General features: G+C 39.7%; 1 protein-coding gene across 1 annotated transcript in view; it reads left to right on the forward strand.

The window, feature by feature from the left end:
- AKAP6 (A-kinase anchoring protein 6) overlaps positions 1 to 18,416 on the forward strand; it is a 203,896-nt gene that overhangs the window by 43,911 nt on the left and 141,569 nt on the right. The window contains exon 4 of the mRNA XM_062494828.1: positions 13,910 to 14,032. Coding sequence (XP_062350812.1) covers positions 13,910 to 14,032 — 123 coding nt within the window. The remainder of the gene's footprint in view (positions 1 to 13,909; positions 14,033 to 18,416) is intronic.

Here is an 18,416-nt window from a genome sequence, read left to right on the forward strand (position 1 = left end):
AATCACCATACTCTATTCTAAATATTTAATTTTTTTAAATAATACATTGCTACTAATTTTCACCTAAATCAAATTCTAGTCTGTCTACTGTTAACACATCATTGCCTTAAAATGTGTGCATGCTGGAGGTGAGTCAGAGCAAGACAAATGAGCAAGGGTCTTGAGAGGATTAACCTGAAAGGAAAGATCAAATCCACTTATATAAGATTATTGCATAACTTCTCAAAATCTCTTCATATCTTTTTCTTCTTGTGTGTCTATAAATTTTGACAGCTACTAGTTTTCTTTCCTTCATCCTTTCCAGTATCTTATGATAAGGAATGAACCATTAAATCATGTTGACTCTCAAATCATAGTTGTCATTATTATGCATCAGAGTGAATATAATTTGTGGTAAATATGGTCAGGAAACTGTCTCTCCAAGGCTTATTTCAGGCTGTCTGCTTATGCAGTTTTTCTTTATTTATTCTGAAAGTAACCAAAAGGACAAAAAATTATTTTCTTGTCTTTGCTTCAGATTTTGGAGCAGAGGTGATAAATCTCACAAGCAGCTGAGGTATTCTTCATGTATTAAACTGGACTTGTATCTGAATTTTCCCAAATCATTAATAAATACTTATTTTGATCACAGACTCAGGTCAAGTAAGGTTTTCCCAAGCGAGAGCTAGATTTGCTTCTGGTTTCCTTTGGCCAGTGTTTGGTGTCTCTACAGGCTAACAACGCGAGAACCACCAAGCAGATATATTTTTGGTAGTAGACAGTGTAGATGTTCAAGTCACAGTAACTTAATATTACTAAGTGCCTTTTCTCTACTGATGCCAGCATGTGACTACATGACTGTTTCCTCACTGAGCTATATATGACTAAAGACACGCAAGGTAATTTAAAATCATCTGTTGCACCATTAGCTGCAATGGAACTATAGCAGCTAACCTAAAAATGTCTCAGGTAAGTCCAAACTAGGGCCATGTATTGCAGTGCAAATATCTTGCAGCTTTGTTGAGGTAGAGAAAACCAAGAGAAAAAGAAGTTAAAACCAGAAAAAAATTCTGCAATTAAAAATAAAGAAGACAAAAGGAAACAAGTCACAAGATTGTTTTTTAATTTTGTTCTTTAAACGTGTCCAAATCTGGGGTTAAAAATTGGTCAGAATTAGGGTCTAAAGAGGGTGTAGAGGAAGGCGCCCTAGAGACCACTAAAAAAGGAAGCTATCTAAAATGAAAAGTTGATGAATTAGGAAGTAAATGAAAAGCAGTTAATGGAGGAACTAATAGTGACAGGATTTCTTTGGAGACTGCAGTTGAACAGGAACCGAGTGCATAACAGGGGGCTAAATGAGGAAACTAGATGAATAATAATGGAGTAAAGAGAAGAGGTGGTGAATCTTAATCTCTCCTTACTGTTGCCATATTTAGCAAAGAGTGGCAATCACCATTTCCCTTTTTAAAAATTCAGAAATCTTAACTGAAAAACAAGTTCATGGGTCAAAGAATTACAATATCTCTTGTGAGGTGACAGATTTAACCTCTTCTAACCAATTAGCCTCGAAAAATAGGAAATGCTGAATTAAACGTTCTGATTCTGAGAAGGAATGGTGGTCATTATATGTTAAGTCATGTCAGTGATACAGCAGAGGTCAATATATTTAGCACTTGCCCACAAGCAAACAGCATCTGTTCTATTTTAGTAAAAAGATTTTTAAGCTTCACTTTTGGAAAACTTTTCAGACGTGGTGATGTATTGCCCTCTTGAGGCCACCACTGGCTACTGCATTTATTCTACAGCTTCAATTTCCTTCTCAAATGAATGAGCGCCGCACAACTTTACAAACGTGGCTGCTAGAAATTCGCAGAACAAATAAATCATAAGCTAGAACATGTCCTCCTTGTTAATATAATTTTTGCTCTAGTGTATTCTTAACAAGATTTTTTTTTTGCTATGTGTTTTATCCCAACAAATTTAATGTTGAAATAGAAAACTAGAGTAATATTATCTAAATAAAAAGTGTTTGCCCTGGCTTTGTGATCATCAGGTCAAGAATGTAGTGGGTTTCCTTCTTTATCTGTAACTTACTGGCTAGCTTACTAAAAATTTTATGCAAAAATAACGAATATAACTTTTGTTCAAAAGGCACTGTAAATCCCATGGAATTAATTTTGTGCTATGGTTTAAGGGTATAAAATCGGGTTCATTTCATTCTTTTAATGTGATTTATTATTTTTTTTGGGGGGGGGGAACATAACATTTTTGGCACTTCACAAAGCATTGCTTAATTGACATCATTCCACTCACACTTCATGCTACAGGTGCAACATGGTGTGTGTATACTATGTGTACCTTTCAAGGAATTAAATGCTTGGGGAACGAGGTTCATTTCTAGCAACTATGAGATCAAAGAGGAAAGAAATGCTGAGAACAGTTAGGGGAGGTGCCAGCATGGTGCAAATTGAGTGTCCTCCAGTGCCCAATGCACGTGCAGGACAGCAGCTGGCCATCAGCTGGAAGCAGCAGCTGCACAAGGGCGTTCCACCTCCAGTCCACTCTCTGAAGCCCAAATACTCAGGGTATGAAAACCAAGGAATGATCATCATCCATAGCTGCCTATTTTTCAGAGCACAATAAAGCTTTATATTAATCTGTTACATAAAGGACATAATATGAAAAAGGTTGTAAATGGAGATTAGTTTGTCTTGTGGATGTAATTCATCTCATAATCAATAAAAACATTAGCTATAAAAAAATCTGAAAATAAATTTTATCAACACAACATTTAAAATAATTACATGAAGAGGAAATGCAGTATTTCCAAGTACCCTTACATCACTGTAAGTTGCTTCAACATCCCTAGTTATATTGGCAGCACTTTTACACAAAGCATGTCACACTAAATCCTAAGTTTGATGAAAATTATGATCTTATTTAGAGACTTACATTATCCTTAGAGTTTGGATTAAGGTTGCGGAATAACAAACATTTCAAATTAAAATACAGGGAACAGTGCTTTATTAGCAGGAGACTTTATTTTAGGTTTACCTGTAGAATAAATAAAAATTTTGTACTTTTGAACAAGAGGTCCTGAACTAACTTCTACATTTATTATTCTAGTTTAGAGTGCACAAAAAAAAAAAAAAAAGGAATTTGGGACTGTGAAGTAGATTTGAATTTCCAACAGCTTTGTGCTACTATCCTTTATACTGTACATAACAGCTCATTTTGGTGTCTGGCATTTTTATCAAAGACAGGCCCCTCTCCTGTGCTGTGCTCATGGTCCCTTCAGAATCCAGACACTCCTTCCAGCTGTCACAGAGCTGAAGTCCCCCTTTCTGGGAATTACTGACATCATCTTTTGCGGCTCAGGCAGATTTAATTACTGTTCTTGTCCTTTTCTTGATACATCCTTGGCTACAAATTTCTGGAGACATTCTTGCTCTCTGGTTTTACTGAATGAAACAATAATGTGACCTAAAAATGTTCAGGTGTCTTAGGTAATCTGTAGATATGGTAAGTCTTTGACTTAGGGTCACATAAAAAGTGTCAGCTAAAAAGGCTTAGTTTAGTATATTTGATGTTGTCATACATAAGACAAAACTTATCCTGTATTAGATGCTTTGGGCATCTTTCTTTGTTTTCTAGCTGCTGCTTAAACCTCCTGAATTTTATATAGAAAATAAATGACTCAGAAAAATGTTTTTTTAAGAGCAGTGAAAGTTTCTGGGAGACATGACCAATTAAAGACATTGCCCTTTGCAAATAAATATGTTTTCAGAAACTATATGTCAATCCTTGTAGTATGATGAACTTTGAAGACCAGACTTGTATGAACCTTCAGAAGTTTGTACATTGCTCAGATCACTCAATATCATAACTTCTGACTGTTCCACTTTTAACTTTCAGAGCTTCTGCCTGCCTGTTTAATTGCCAAAGGCCCAAAGAACATCACACTTCTTTTTTTTTTTTAAAAACTAATTATAAATAGCTACCTTTTCCTTCCCTTCTACTTTCTCCTTCTCCTCCTCCTTCCTCTCTGCATATGCCCCATTTCCTTGCAGTTTGTTCATTTGGCTTCTGCCTCATTTTCAGGACTCTTGGTATCCTTCAACTCATGGGTTTCTTCTTTCTGCTGCATATACTATTCACTCCGTAGTTTCAAAGTTGTTTCCTCAGCAGCCTTTTTCCAGTCAACCCCAACCATTTCACCCAGATTGAAAATGCTGAATGAGTTGAATGCTAGGAACATTTTAATGCAGATCTACGTTGTAGAGGTTTTCTGATAAAAGCCAGTGCTGATTAGAACAATGGAAGGTATTTGCTTCTTTAGCTGATACTTGTGCCTGCATAAGCCAGTGGGGGTGAAGCTGGTCTGTGTACAGGAATGTGTTTTGGTCAGTGTCCCTCCTGCTCTTCCTGCTGGCTCAGCATTGCTGGCAGGCAGCACACCCTGCCTCCAATAGAGGGCTCATGCCCACTGCCCAGCCATGAAAATAACTGGAATTCAAAGTAGTGGACATGGTAACTTAGGAGGCAGATAAGCAAAATTACTGTCTGTCATCCAGAATATGAATGCATATGTAAAGTTTTTCCATAACAAGAATGATATGCTCATTTATCCCAATCCCTGGGAGTGCTTTGAATCTCACACTTCTTTTGAGGTACAGCACTGATATTTTCTCAGTGTGACCTCAATCTTTACCTGAATGAATGCAGGAGGCTTAAAACTTTGTCTGGCTCTGTTTCCATTAACATTACATCTCAGGTGGGGCACATGGCCATCTCAGCATGTGGAGAGACCAGCAGCCATTGCCATCAGAGTGGGTGGCATCTCTGGAGGTTTACAACCAGCCCATACTGCTGTTCTGTTCATACCAGAGAATTCTTTAAACCATAGAAGAATCACATGTTCTTGTCTTTCTGCATCCTTCTCTCTGCCAGTTCCCCTCTGATCTTCAACCCATGCAAAGTCACAATGACACTGGCTTTTCCTATACTGCTGTATTGCATTCCTGTGCACAACTCTCTTGGCCTCATGGCTACATGCTTCTCCTCAGCACTGTCCTTCCAGCCCATGAATTTTGTTTCCGTGGTTCTGGGTGTTCACTGATCATTCAAAAGGCTGGGGGAAATGTTACCAGTGGTGTTGGAAACTTCTCTGCTAATCTAAGAATTAGAACAGGGTTCTCAGGAAGCCCTGGCTTAGTTTTCCCATATCTGTCTTTGCTCCACAGTGAATCTGATGGTACTGAGACTATCCCTTTTTTAGATCTTGCAAGTTTCAAGCAGCAGTGAAAGCCTTGTGATGGTACTTTTAAAGAGAAAGTAGATCATCATCTTGAGCCAAAAGTAAGACAAGACATAGGGTAAAGAAAGAATTAAGTTTGTAATATCATGGAAAAGTTTGGAAAAGTAATGTATCTACAGAGATACAGTAAGAATGATTTTAATATTCAGGTTCCCATAACCTGCTTTTTGTCTAAGAGCGTGAACAAAGTCAACCATCCCCTTGGGATGGTGAACTTCCTGTTGCACAATTGGATGCACTGTCGTCAAATAGCTGTTTATAGCAGATTAAGAAGTAACACTTCACATGTTTCTCTTTGCTTTAAAGTAAATCCTACCTTTATGGTTCTGTCTCTTTTACCTAGAAGGCTTTAGGAAACTGAGAAATTATAAATCTTTTTTGCTATTCCTGCTCTAGTCAGAATACAGCATGGAAAAATAGCTTGGACTCTAAACCCAGGAAAAGTAATGAGCCAATGACCATCCTGCAGTTATGGAACAGAAAGTTCCATAACCATATAATTCATGGCCTATTTAATAGATGCCTATTACAGAAAATGCATTTAATAACAATTTCTGTGTGTGGTAGTTAGGCGCAAAGCCTAGAGCACTCATAAAAGATTTGTGTAATTTGACAGTCTTTGAAATGCTTAACTAGACAGTACATAGTAGAAGTTGTTATGCCTTTGCATGGACATCCACTAAGAATATTTGATCTTTATTTTTGCACAGTTTGGAGGGAGCATTTAAGGCACACATTCTCATAAACTGGGGTTATTAAGTAAATGTGGAACTTCCTTAGGAGAAGGCCTCCAAGTTCTATTTCTGAATTGTTTGTGACTATATCCTGAATCGAACGTTAAGTATTTCCATCCTACTGATGTGTTTGGTCAGTTTTATGTTTCTGTGAGGTCACTACCTGTCAGAGAATCTTGATGATATTACACAAAGAATATTTTCCATTGTGGCATCTAGGGTTCCTTGGGGATCCCTAACATCTGTATTGCTAATGGTTTTATTGTTGCCTCTGGCTCTACCTCCAGTTAAATTGACTGTGGCAGTTTGTTGCAGCCTCATCCTCTGGAGTACCTGGATTTCTTTGACTTACCTTTGCCTATGAAGAAAGCGCACTTTTATCCTTTTGAAAATAAAGTCCGTGGGCAGGAATGTGTTTCCCCTGAGACTAATATGCAAGTCCTTTTGTGGTTAGACAAAGGGTTTTCTTAATGTATTCTGTGATAGAAGTGCCCTAAGAGCCAGCCCATCCTTGTACACAGACACCTCTGTGAGCTCAGTCTTTTTGTAAATTGGGAACAAACTTTACAACGCTGTCTGCTTGCAACAAAATTGGGCATTCATTTTTAAGCACACAGCCTCATAACCAATTCTTTTAAGAAGAGAACTCCCTTTGTGTAATAAAAGGGAAGGTAGAAAGAAAAAAGGTCTGGGGTAGTGATTTAACAAGCACTGTTGTCAGATGCTACCACACTGAGGCTTGTGGTCCAGAGTAGACCTTCCACTGTCAGACTAGCTATAGTGGCATATAATTTCAGTATGTTCAATGGTTTGGAGTGCTGCTTTTATTCTGATTTTAATCTTATTTTAGGTCATTAGGAGGGCTTTGTACTTTTAGAAATGCAATGACCAAAAGTGTATTAAGTATAAGCCAGCATACACACAAAATGAAAATGTAAGACTAATAAATTGAGTGGTAAAATTGCATATCTTGAAATTACAAGCCAAGAAGTAATAAAATAAATGTTACCCATGCCATGTAAGCACAATAAACTGAGATTTTTTTTCCTTAAAATGGAAAGCCAAAATTTGATGTAGAATGAGTACCGTAAAATTTTCTTAATGTTGCTAGTTGGATGCAGTTGCTTCCTCTGTTTTATGGCATATTTTTGGCAATATTAATTTTGGTATATGCACTTCCTTAAGTGCATATATCCACATTCCACCTTTAAAGGATCCCATGTCAAAAATCTTCTAAAGCCGTGTAAAATGCTGCTGCTTTTAGTGTAATAACAACAAAAAAGTTGCATGTTTCTACATTCTATTTTTTGGTAATCCTAAATGCACTTTTTGGACCAAAATTCGAAACTACAGAACTGGGCTGTGGTTTACTTTCATTCTATTCTAAATGTGGTCTAATAAAAGTTGGACTTATAAAGTGATAGCTGCAGCTGAGATAGAAACTTTCTCCTTTCCCATTCCATTCAGTTAGTGAAAGTTGAACTTCAAAGTCTAAATGAGATCATTTGAAGTGCTAAAATTATTGAACGCCAGAACTGTTTACTTTCCTATCTGACCAAAAAAAGAGAGAGCTTTTAATGTAAAAGTAAAATTAAACCACTGAAATGAAGTTAGGAAACTTTAAAAGTGCAAGAAGTGGTCTTAACCTAGATGAGAGGCATTTGGGCATAGTTTTAAGTGACTCACTTAATAGCCAACTCATTTTTTCATGATTGTGATAGTAAAGCTTTTCTGGAAGGTCTTAGTTGTGTGCTGCTCAGAAAACTGCAACCCAATGAGAAGATGTCTGAGCAACACCTCTGACAAGCATGAGAATATGCAAAGATATTGCCAGGGGCTAGAGCCTTTCTATAGTCTCACAAGCACTTAGGTAGTTATCACTAGCTTTCTATTTATCAGAAGTTTTTCAGTTAGGTCAACTCCTTGTTATTTTGCTGACAGCCCATAATATTTCTCCTGGGCTCTACTTTGTCCTTTTAAACTATGAGCATTGGCTGTGCCACCAACTCCAGGAGCACAGCTATGACCAGCAGATACCAAGACTTATTCGACTGACTCATTTAATGGCATTAGCATCATTGCTGGGTCTGTTACTGCAAGCTAGGAAGTGGAAATTTAATGGAGATGTATTTCTAAAAGAGGATGATTGGTCTTTGCCCAGAGATGGGGTGAGCTTCTGAAATTCAATGGCAAAGAATAGGAGGGGACTGTGGAAGTTGGAGAAACAAAGGGAGTGAGGAAATCCTGGTCTATGCCAAGGGGCAGTAGTGAGGTGCAGGTAGTGAGCAGTGAGGTGTGCTGAACAGTCATCCTGATTAGGGAGGAATGTCTAAACAGAATCCATCAAACAGGAGGAAGGGATGGAGTCAGGCACAAACTGCTTGGTTGCCAAAGACTACCTATTTCTGTGTCCATTAAAAGTATTCATTTTTATGACAAACATTTGGGATAGAACAGACACACAGTCCTATTAAACATAACGAATTGCATGTGATACTTATTCATCTGTCCACCTCTGTAAGCCTCACCCCCATGGTCCCAGGGTTTCTTGCACTGGCGGCACAGCACCACAGCTGCTCTCCTACTCTGTTATCCCACGCACCAGGTGAAACCAGGCTGCCTTAACAAAGATCCTTTGTGCAGCTGTACTGGGTGTACAGAGCCCTGCAGCCCTGAGCAGCAGGCGGGGCATCTGTATCTTCCGTATGCCCTTATGCTAACAGAACAGGGGAAGGAGGCGCATTTCCAGGCACATCCTTCCTCAGCCCAATATCCGTGCATGCCTTTGCATGACTCAGCAAGTGAATTCTCATTCTTGTGATTCAAAAAATATGAGTGCTCTGGTCATTAATAAGGAAGTCTCAAGATATTTTGTCAAATCCCATCAAATTTATATTTAATACTTCAGTTAATTAATTAATTCCTTAATTGTGCAGAACAATTGAATTAAGTATATTTTCATTCTGTAAGATAATTAAGCAGATACACTGAATTAATCCTCTCCCCCCAGTACTTAGAATTGTCTTTTTCATTCTTATCCATCCAGAGAAAATAGACCACAAAAATCCCCAACTTTGCATGTGTCAAATTTCAAATGAAGCCATTTTTGCCCTAGCTTTTTTTCAGGAGTGTGTGATCAGGACTTTCTTCTTCCCCTTTGGAGAATCTGTAAAATTGTCTTGAAACAAAATGGAAAGCTGAAGGTTTTAAAGGTCAACGTTTAAAAATTTCCCATGTGGGGAATGGTTTTATCATTATCTGCAAACTTTACTGCAGAAGCAGCTACAAATCATCCAATAACAACCAGAAACATTTGTTTCTCTACAAAGGTGTGTTGGCTAAGAGTAACTTTATGCTGTAGGAGCTCAAGTTTTTATGTCTATCTTGCTAGCATAGCGCAAAACTATTATATTTGCAAAACTGAACCAGCTGGTCTAAAGGCAGACACTAGATTATGTTGGTGCATCCTTTTTCTGTTACTTTTTATTCTCTCTGAGGAATTGTTCAGTAATTTTTAGGTTCAATGTAGCCAGCTATGAGTTTTCAACTTCCAATAAGTTTTGATGGAAAATACAATGTTTTAATTTCCTGTTATTTTCTACCAAAGTACAAACTGGGTAGATTTGACAGTATTTTCATTGTAGTGTGATATGTGTGGATCAGACCCTTAAACAGAAGAAATCAGCATACCTCAACTGAAGCTTTTACTTGGTGAAACTTTTTTCCATCTTAAAAAGATGAAGAAAAATATCTAGAGAAAGAAAAGCATAATCTTAATTTAAAAAGGCCGAAAGGTGAGAAGTGTCTAGAAAGGGATGTAAAGTGTTTTCATGAATATCTTATTAAATGAGGATAAAAAATTTCTCCTTTATTGGTTAAAGTTTGTCATCCTATGAATTTATTTCTTTCACTGAATATTCCTGGATTGGGATTTAGGATTGCCTATCCTTTGTTTTGATATAATTTATCTTGTAATCTGTTTTTAAAAGCACTTCTGTGAGAGTGTCACAATAGATTTTCTGTATTGTAAGACAGTGCTTTCCGCATTATTTTTTTAGATCTGGTTTTGTCTTCGCCTTTTATTTAAAATGTATATCCTGGGAAGCATTTCAGATGGTAAGAAGAGGAACTGTTCTAATGGTGTTTGTGCACATCATTAATTGTACTCTAGTTAACCAGGCCACGTTGATTACACAGCAGTGGCTCCGTGTGGTCAGTCTGCGGAGGGGCAGTGGCCCTTCAGTCAGGGATAAGTTACGTTTTGGGCTTCCACTCTGTTATGAGCCTTAAGGGGATTAAAAAACCGCATCTATAGCTGTAACTGGGCTACACGGACCGCCGGTACCGCTCCTTCTCTAAGCGTGGTTGGGCAGGCGGCGTTTGTTCCTGCCTTTGGCCGCCCAGCCCAGCCGGGCCTGCCGGGCAGGGTCGCTCGTGCCAGAGCTCGGCTACCGCCGGCGGCGAGCGCTGGGCTCAGAGCCGGCAGGGAACTGCGCCTTGGCAGGGAGTCGGGGGAGCGAGAACCGCTCGGGGATCCTCGAGCGGGGCTCCATCCCCGACCCGGAGCTGCTCCCTGCCGGGCAGGGGGGCTGGCTGGTAAAGCCTTCTTTTCCCAATGGCATCAGGCTATTCAAATCAACAGGACGGAATCCTGGGCACCGCTGTGCAAAAGAAAACCGGGGGCATTGTTTCGATCACTAATTCAAGGCGAATGAAGTGGGACCACATTGCTGAGATTTAATCTCACGTACAATTTGAGATACAAATAATTTTCTGTTTCTCACGCTCTCTAGCAGCTAAAACAGGACCGTCTGTAATTTGTGCTGCGGTGTGCGCAGAGGGCTGTCGTGGTGGTGCTGTCCCCGCCGTGCTGTTCCCCTCGGCGCTGTCCCCTCGGCGCTGTCCCCTCGGCGCTGTCCCCTCGGCGCTGTGTGTGCTGTGTTGTCCCCTCGGCGCTGTCCCCTCGGTGCTGTCCCCTCGGTGCTGTGTGTGCGGTGCTGTCCCCTCGGCGCTGTCCCCGCGGTGCTGTCCCCTCGGCGCTGTCCCCTCGGCGCTGTCCCCTCGTCGCTGTCCCCTCGGCGCTGTCCCCTCGGTGCTGTCCCCTCGGCGCTGTCCCCTCGGTGCTGTGTGTGCGGTGTTGTCCCCTCGGCGCTGTCCCCTCGGCGCTGTCCCCTCGGCGTTGTCCCCTCGGCGCTGTCCCCTCGTCGCTGTCCCCTCGGCTCTGTCCCCTCGGCGCTGTCCCCTCGGCGCTGTCCCCTCGGCGCTGTCCCCTCGTCGCTGTCCCCTCGTCGCTGTCCCCTCGGTGCTGTCCCGGCTCCGGGAGGTGGCGCTGTGGGCCCAGGCACGGCGAGCGGGCGGGCGCGCGGCGCTCCCTCAGCCGGCGGCTCGCGCGGCCCGTCCCGCCCTGCCCTTCCCGCGGCCCGCGCTCCGCCGCGCTCGGCTGCTACAGATGTGCGCTTGTGAATGGCTTCAATAAAATTTTATAGCCGTCGTTTGAAAAATGGTAGGATTATTGTGATTTGTGCAGCCTGGCAGAAGAGAACCCGCCGGGGCTGGCCGCGGCCGCTGCTCCCCCTGCCGCGGGTTCCCCTCGGGCATCGCGTCCCCCATCGCGGTCCCAACGTGCCAGGTGGCACTGGCGCTTCCAGCCTTCTTTTTCTTTTTCTTTTTCTTTTTCTTTTTCTTTTTCTTTTTCTTTTTCTTTTTCTTTTTCTTTTTCTTTTTCTTTTTCTTTTTCTTTCTCTTTTTCTTTCTTGTCAGAACCGTGTCTCACCGTGATTCTGTGGGAGACTGTGTTTTTTTGTGCAGGCCTCCAGAGGAGCCCCCAGGCATTCCCCGCTCCGCACGGTACCAGGCTCCCCGCAGCCCACCTGGCCTGGGCGGTGAGAGGACACTCAGGTCTGCTGGAGCAGGATGCTTTTGAGCGTCTGAGCACTAGCACGAAGTAGCAGACATTGCAACACAGGCAGGTTTTGTGAGAGGGCAGGAGTGACTCCATGGCTAATAGTTGCTTTTTGTACTGCTGCAGCCTTCAGTGTTTCCAAGCACCCTTTTGAAGGCAAAGAGACGTTGAGTATTTCAGGCAGATGTTATACGTGTCTGTCTCTGTAAAAGACATGACGCATATACAAGAGAGAGCCTTTTTTTCTTTTTTTTTTTTTTTTTTTTTTGCTTACCATATCACCTTGTCTCTCAAGGACAGCACATTGCTAAAATGCAGGCAGAGATTTATTGGAGGGACAAGAAGGACTTTACTCCTCCTGCTCGTTACTTGCCCCAGAATAAAGGCACATTGTCTCAGTCATCATAGCCACTGGGTTGCTTTCCCTGTCTTTCTTCCCCCTTTCTGGAATGTCCTGGAAAATAGCCTACAAAGAAACCTACACAATACCAGTTTTCTTCTTTATAATGGTTTGATATACAGTGGATTCCATGAATAGATATAGCAATAGTCTCCTTATCCTGAGGTATTGTGGGGACTCACATAAAAATATTAAAATCCTCAGAGTGCTAAAGTGGGTACTGTCATGCCTGCAGTATGCACTGCAGCTTCCTGCCAGACTCTAGCTTTGGTTTAGAAGCACTGCTGCTTCACATGGGAGCCAAGAGTTGGTTGCTGCACCCTGATTCTTGGCTGTGCTGGACCAAAATTACTCTTCTACCTTCAATTTTGAAGGAAGTGTGGTTCTGCTTGTTCTGGGTTATTACCATTGTACTTTAAATAACAGCTGTGCACCTACTGCTCGGACTTCTTTTTCGGTCTTGTTCAGAATTCTCGTTTCATGTGCAACTTTGTAGAAGAGGATTTGGGCTCCTGAGACACTCAGGAATGTTTAGAAGTTCTGTGCTTAGTTTGCTTTTAGCTATCCAAATGGACCAATAGTTAGCAGAAATCATTTGATAAATATAGTGATGAGACTGAGGTACTGAGTGTATGTACTGAGTTGTTACCCAACTGGAAATTAAAATTCTCACTATGCTGGAAATTCATAGCTAATGACTAATAATATAACCAGTATTAGATCTAACTTAATTTAGTCTTGTAACACTTGTAATAGATGCACGTTCCTCTTCAGAGTTAATTTTCAGGGTGCTTATAAACACCATGGTCAGTTTGTTCCATTTATTTTCTTGCTTTGTGGTAGATAAAACTTCGATAAAATTATCTGTACTCAGTATATGCCTATAGAATCATCCAATCATGTAAATTCAGGGGCACTATTTTTAATCAGACAGTGTAATTGGTACTAATCTTGAAATAAATGGTGCTCCTGAGAAGCAGGAACTCCTGTCTTCTCTGGAGCACCATCTGTGTGGCTCATATGCAATCAGCAATATTTATATTAAATGCTATATATTCTGCTTCATCTACTGTTTGATTTCCTCTCTCTGAGACTCATTCTATGAACCAAAACAGGAATCACAGCACCCAAGTTCTGACAAGTAATTTCTTCCCTCAGTCTGCTATGTATACCTTGTTAATGCAGCTTTGTTCAGTTCTTTTGTCAACATTCAGTGTTCATAGCACACCCAGTCTGCTCAGTGCAAGGTCTTAAGCTCAATTTTCATTATAAATTCTATGAAGGTTTTGTATATCTCCCTTATATTCTCTAAAACTTTGCTGTTTTCTCTTTTTCATCACAGTCATATGGACCCCACATTGTCTTGTCCCACAATTGGATTATTCCCAGAAACACTCTTCTGCTACTCAGTTACCAGAAGACCACTCTCTAATTTGTTTATTTGTTTGTTTTAGGTTGTAAGAGATAAAATGTTACTCTTTCCACTAAAAAAAATTAAAATTGAACATATGTTTTTCACATTGCATTTTGCTAACAAATGTGCTTTAATTGTTCTTTCTTTTTTCTTACATGGTAAGGGGTTTGTAAGCAAGCTGGATGAATTAATTCACTGGTTAAATGAAGCCATGGAAACAACAGAGAACTGGACTCCTCCTAAAGCAGAGACAGACAGCCTTAAACTGTACCTGGAGACACACTTGGTAGGACAAGATTATACTATGGTTACTATCTGTAATTGCAGTGTTCTGCTGTGCTTTTTATTTGATTATTATTTTTAAGTTACTAGTGTGTGTCTATATTTTAATGTAAGATTTGCAGCATTGCAGTTTATTTTAATGAAAATACCAATAAATTCTTTCCTGTACTTGAAATATGCACTGATAACTTTGTAAAAATTAAATTAAAAAACAGAATTGCATTACAATTCAGAATTTATGTCCAAACTGAAAGAAAAGACAAGAGGAGAAAAGGTATTTTTATTCTGCTGATCATTCTGGGATTTTTACTACGTTGTAACATTAATGAAAGTGTTATTAGTGAGGAATTCTCATTCTCTCTCCCACAGTTTTGGCACAGCACAGTGCCATTTAAAGAAACTATTTGAAATAGTTATTTCAAATATTTTACTTGATGTGCATTTCTGTAATTTAATTGATACAGATTTTACGCTCTAGGTGGAAAATAGAGCTCAATGCATGCTGTTCAATAGGCAGGTATCTTAATAGGTAAACTACTCTAGCTGGTAAAAACAAAATTTTAAAAAGTATAGAAAATGAAGCTAAAAAATTTCCTCTCTGCCGAATATCTTCAGTTCTTACCAGTATGAAATGGAAGAAAGCATGATGATAGCACTACTCTGAGCCAATGACCTAGACACCCCAGCTGTATGAAACAGTACTTTAGCTGAGCCCGCATCAGATCATCAACCCCCAAAGCTCAGCCTCATTTCCAGTCTCAGATAATCTTATGGCAGAAAATTATTTGACAGTCCCAGGAAGTCATGTGATGCATTGCAGGAAAAATGTCATCTTAATTCCTACTGTAATACTGGAGTGACCATTATTAAATTAATTAAGTATACATAACTACATATACAGTTAAAACCAAACTGAAAACTGTCTTTGGGATTTCAGCTATACACAAGAAAGCTCTCGTGTCTTTTGCTCTTAAATGTTTTTGTTGTAGTAGTGCCTATGGGCAGTCACTGGATTAAGTGCCCGTTGTGGTAGTCTGTCTACTGCAGTATGAAGACACTTCCTTCTTCCTTATGTTGCAGATTTTGTGGTTCGTAGCACAGTTCAGCTTTTTGCCTTGCCTTCTGCACACACTCAATCCCATGATTCCCATTGTGTTTACAGGTGCTCTGAAGGCACAGGGCACATTGTGAAATCAGACCTCAGAAAAGGCATTGGTCACTTCAATTTTTTTTCTTTGTACTCTGCAACATGTAGCTTTTAATAAGAAGCATTTATGAGTAGAATCACAGTTTTCACTCTTGATTGGGTAAAAAGAAACATATTCCAGGTAACAGGGCAAACACCAGGCTGAGTAACTCTCACAGTCAGTTTCCTTTCCCCTTTCTTCCATGGGGAGGAGCACAGTAGCTCATTTGTAGACAAATTACTTCCAACTTTGCCATGTGGTTCTTGGTGAAGTGAGGCCAAACCTATCTATATCAGACTAGAATAGTAGCTGAGAAGCAACTCGGTCATTGCTAGATGTAGTCTGAGTAAATGAATATGTGGGCACCTATACAACCTCATTTTCCCCTGTCAGTCGTTAGGCTGCCTGCTTCCCTCTGTGTATCTGGGGTAAGAAAATCCTCATATGCTATATGCTATACTTATGTTACGAAACAAGTTGGGGAATTTTTTTACTTCACTGCAGAAGTAAAATATCTAAAGAATAGTTCAGTTTCTATTTGATAATATTATTTTATGGCATCTATATCCAGTGAAAAACCCACTGAATAACCTGAAAAAAAACATAACTGAGTTTTGTTTCTTGCATTTCAGAAAATGTATGCTATCATACTAGTTTCTACACAGCAGAAAATACAGAGCATTTTGCACTGTGGAAGATAGTTATTTGTATTAACTAGATTGTCAGCTTTTCAGTGGCTTTTATCTGTCAGACATCCTAAGCTGTGTTTAAACAGAAGTATATGAACTTCAATTCCTGTTAAGCTCACTGTTGAAATTTCCCTCAGTTGTAAGGCCATGGTGATCATGGTTGGTGTGAAGGCCTTCTCATTTTCCTCTTTTGCCCATCAGGTTATACACATCAGATTCACATAAAATATGCTGAAGTAAAGGACTTTACAAAATTAGGTTCCAGACTTATAGGTTTATAGTACAGAGCCTGGTGGTAAACTAGTTGGGAAAACAAAGAAAATCTCCTTGTTCTTTCCTGTGTATTGCATCCACACCAATATATCTCATAACTGTTTCCTTGCTCATGCAGGTTTTCTCATCATAGTAAAAGTGAAAACTCAGTGTAGATAAGTATTTTTATTAGTAGAGACATATGCTTAGCCTTTGGCACAAGTTATCAATTCCATGAACTGTGATACTGTTTTCTTTGAAATACATTTGTTATGATGACAAAATTAGTGCTATAAAGAGAGAATATTTTGCATTTATGAATGAAATATCTTTTGTCAAAATTTAATACAGGAGGAACAAAACACAAAAAATGCACTTGTTCCCTTTTTCATTGGTTGGGAAAAGCCCTGCAGAGGTGACAAGGAGAAGGTTGTGAACATCTTCCAAATTTTTCAGTATGTAAAATTGTAGGCTATCACTTTAGGATCCCAATGTAAACTGTTGATAAAGGTTTGAATTTTAAAATCTCTCCCCACTCAGCCTTGCTTTTCTTCATCTTTGATGGTTCAAGAAGTGGTGTAGGACAGACACATAAATAGTGTGTTTAAAAAAAAAAAAAAAAGAGACATGACAAGAAACCTGCAGCATCAACCTATGAAAATCTTTGCATAAAATAATGCTCATGTGAGGAGACAAATCTCTTCAACAGGATGGCAATGCAAGTCTCTATTACAGGTGTCATAGCATGACATCAGGTTAAATTGGTACAATTCCCCAGACAATTGTTCTTGTTGATTTTTATACCTGACCTGGCAATACTGCCCACAAGGATGTTAATGCTTTGAAGCACACAAATAGTGTTTGTCTATTGCTCTTGGCTCAGCAAGAGCTGCCTGCAAAGGCATCTCTGTAAGCATCTGAAGGTCCTGCCTGGACAGCTCCTGAAACAGTGAAGCACACTGTGATGAAGGTGGAAGGCAGTTTCTCCTCTATTTGGTCTGTTTTTTCCAGTTATCTCATCTGCACAGAGACTAGCTGGGGAGTTTCCTGGGCCACCAAGGGAATTCACAACTAAATGCACTGTGTGCACACAGGCACAGGCCTGATACTCAAATACACCAGAACTGTAATTTTTAACTGTAAGACCTATTGGAATTTCATTCTTAAAACACAGTTACAGCTTAAACTCCCTAGATTTTGCCACAATGAGAAACCATGCATTTTGCTAAAGAGTATGATTTTTTCTACGAGTTGCAAAGTAGTCTACATCTTGAATATGTGCTGTAATAGATGATCTTTAGCTTAGAGAACAGTTTTCTTACAAATTTTTAAAACCCAGTTCCCTGATGTTCTGCAGAACAAAAGTCGCTATATGCTTCATTTTAGATAACACCAAAGTACAAATCTATAAATGAAAATGCTCTCAGAGATGCCTGGAATAGCGACTGAAATTATTCTTTCAATTTTACAGGTCTTCACAAGCCAGTAATGTTGGTTAAACTGATTTGGGAGCTATGTGCTTCCCATTCATATGGAAGAGCTGACATGGAGCAGCCACCCTTGAACATCTGGCACTCTGCAGGCAGCCACCCAAGCCAGCAGATGTCGAAAACACTAATATGTTTTCATAAAATAGGCGTGTTTTTTAGCAGAAATCTACTTTTCCACAAAGATCTCACTCAGTCCTACTAGAGAAAAAATGAAGCCAGTTTTGTATTTTTGTGAACAATTAGGTTAAAATCAGTTCCAAATGAAAAGAGAGCTTCATTTACCTTACTGAAAAGGAACTTCTGAAAATGGTTTCTGATTCACTTTATCTTTTGTATCTCTCCTTTTCTGTTATGCTGATTCTTGCCCACTGGCACCCTGATCAAAATCAGCTACTAGCAGAGTCTAAGCATAGACTTGGTGGTATGCAAATCAGTTTTCATCAGAAACAGTATCCTGAAGGCAGTTTATGTGCTAAAAGCATCTGTCTAGGTGGTACTGCTGTGCTTGTGAAAGCAGACTTTCTAATCTAATCTTGACAAATAAGAATTCACCATGTATCTCTTGACCATTTTAGTTTGCTAAAAAAGACATTTAACTTTATCCATGGCCTGATAAGATACATTGTTTTAGCACAGTAGAGAAATAAGCTAGCTGCTCTGAAGAACCACTGAGGGAAAGGTTTCTACAAAAGGCACTATATGTATTTGCTGAGGCCTGAACTTTTAATTCTGTAGTCTTAACCTTTTCCTTTGTTGTTAACACAGTACTT

This window comes from Cinclus cinclus, chromosome 6 (assembly GCF_963662255.1).
Source record: "Cinclus cinclus chromosome 6, bCinCin1.1, whole genome shotgun sequence".
Taxonomy (NCBI): domain Eukaryota; kingdom Metazoa; phylum Chordata; class Aves; order Passeriformes; family Cinclidae; genus Cinclus; species Cinclus cinclus.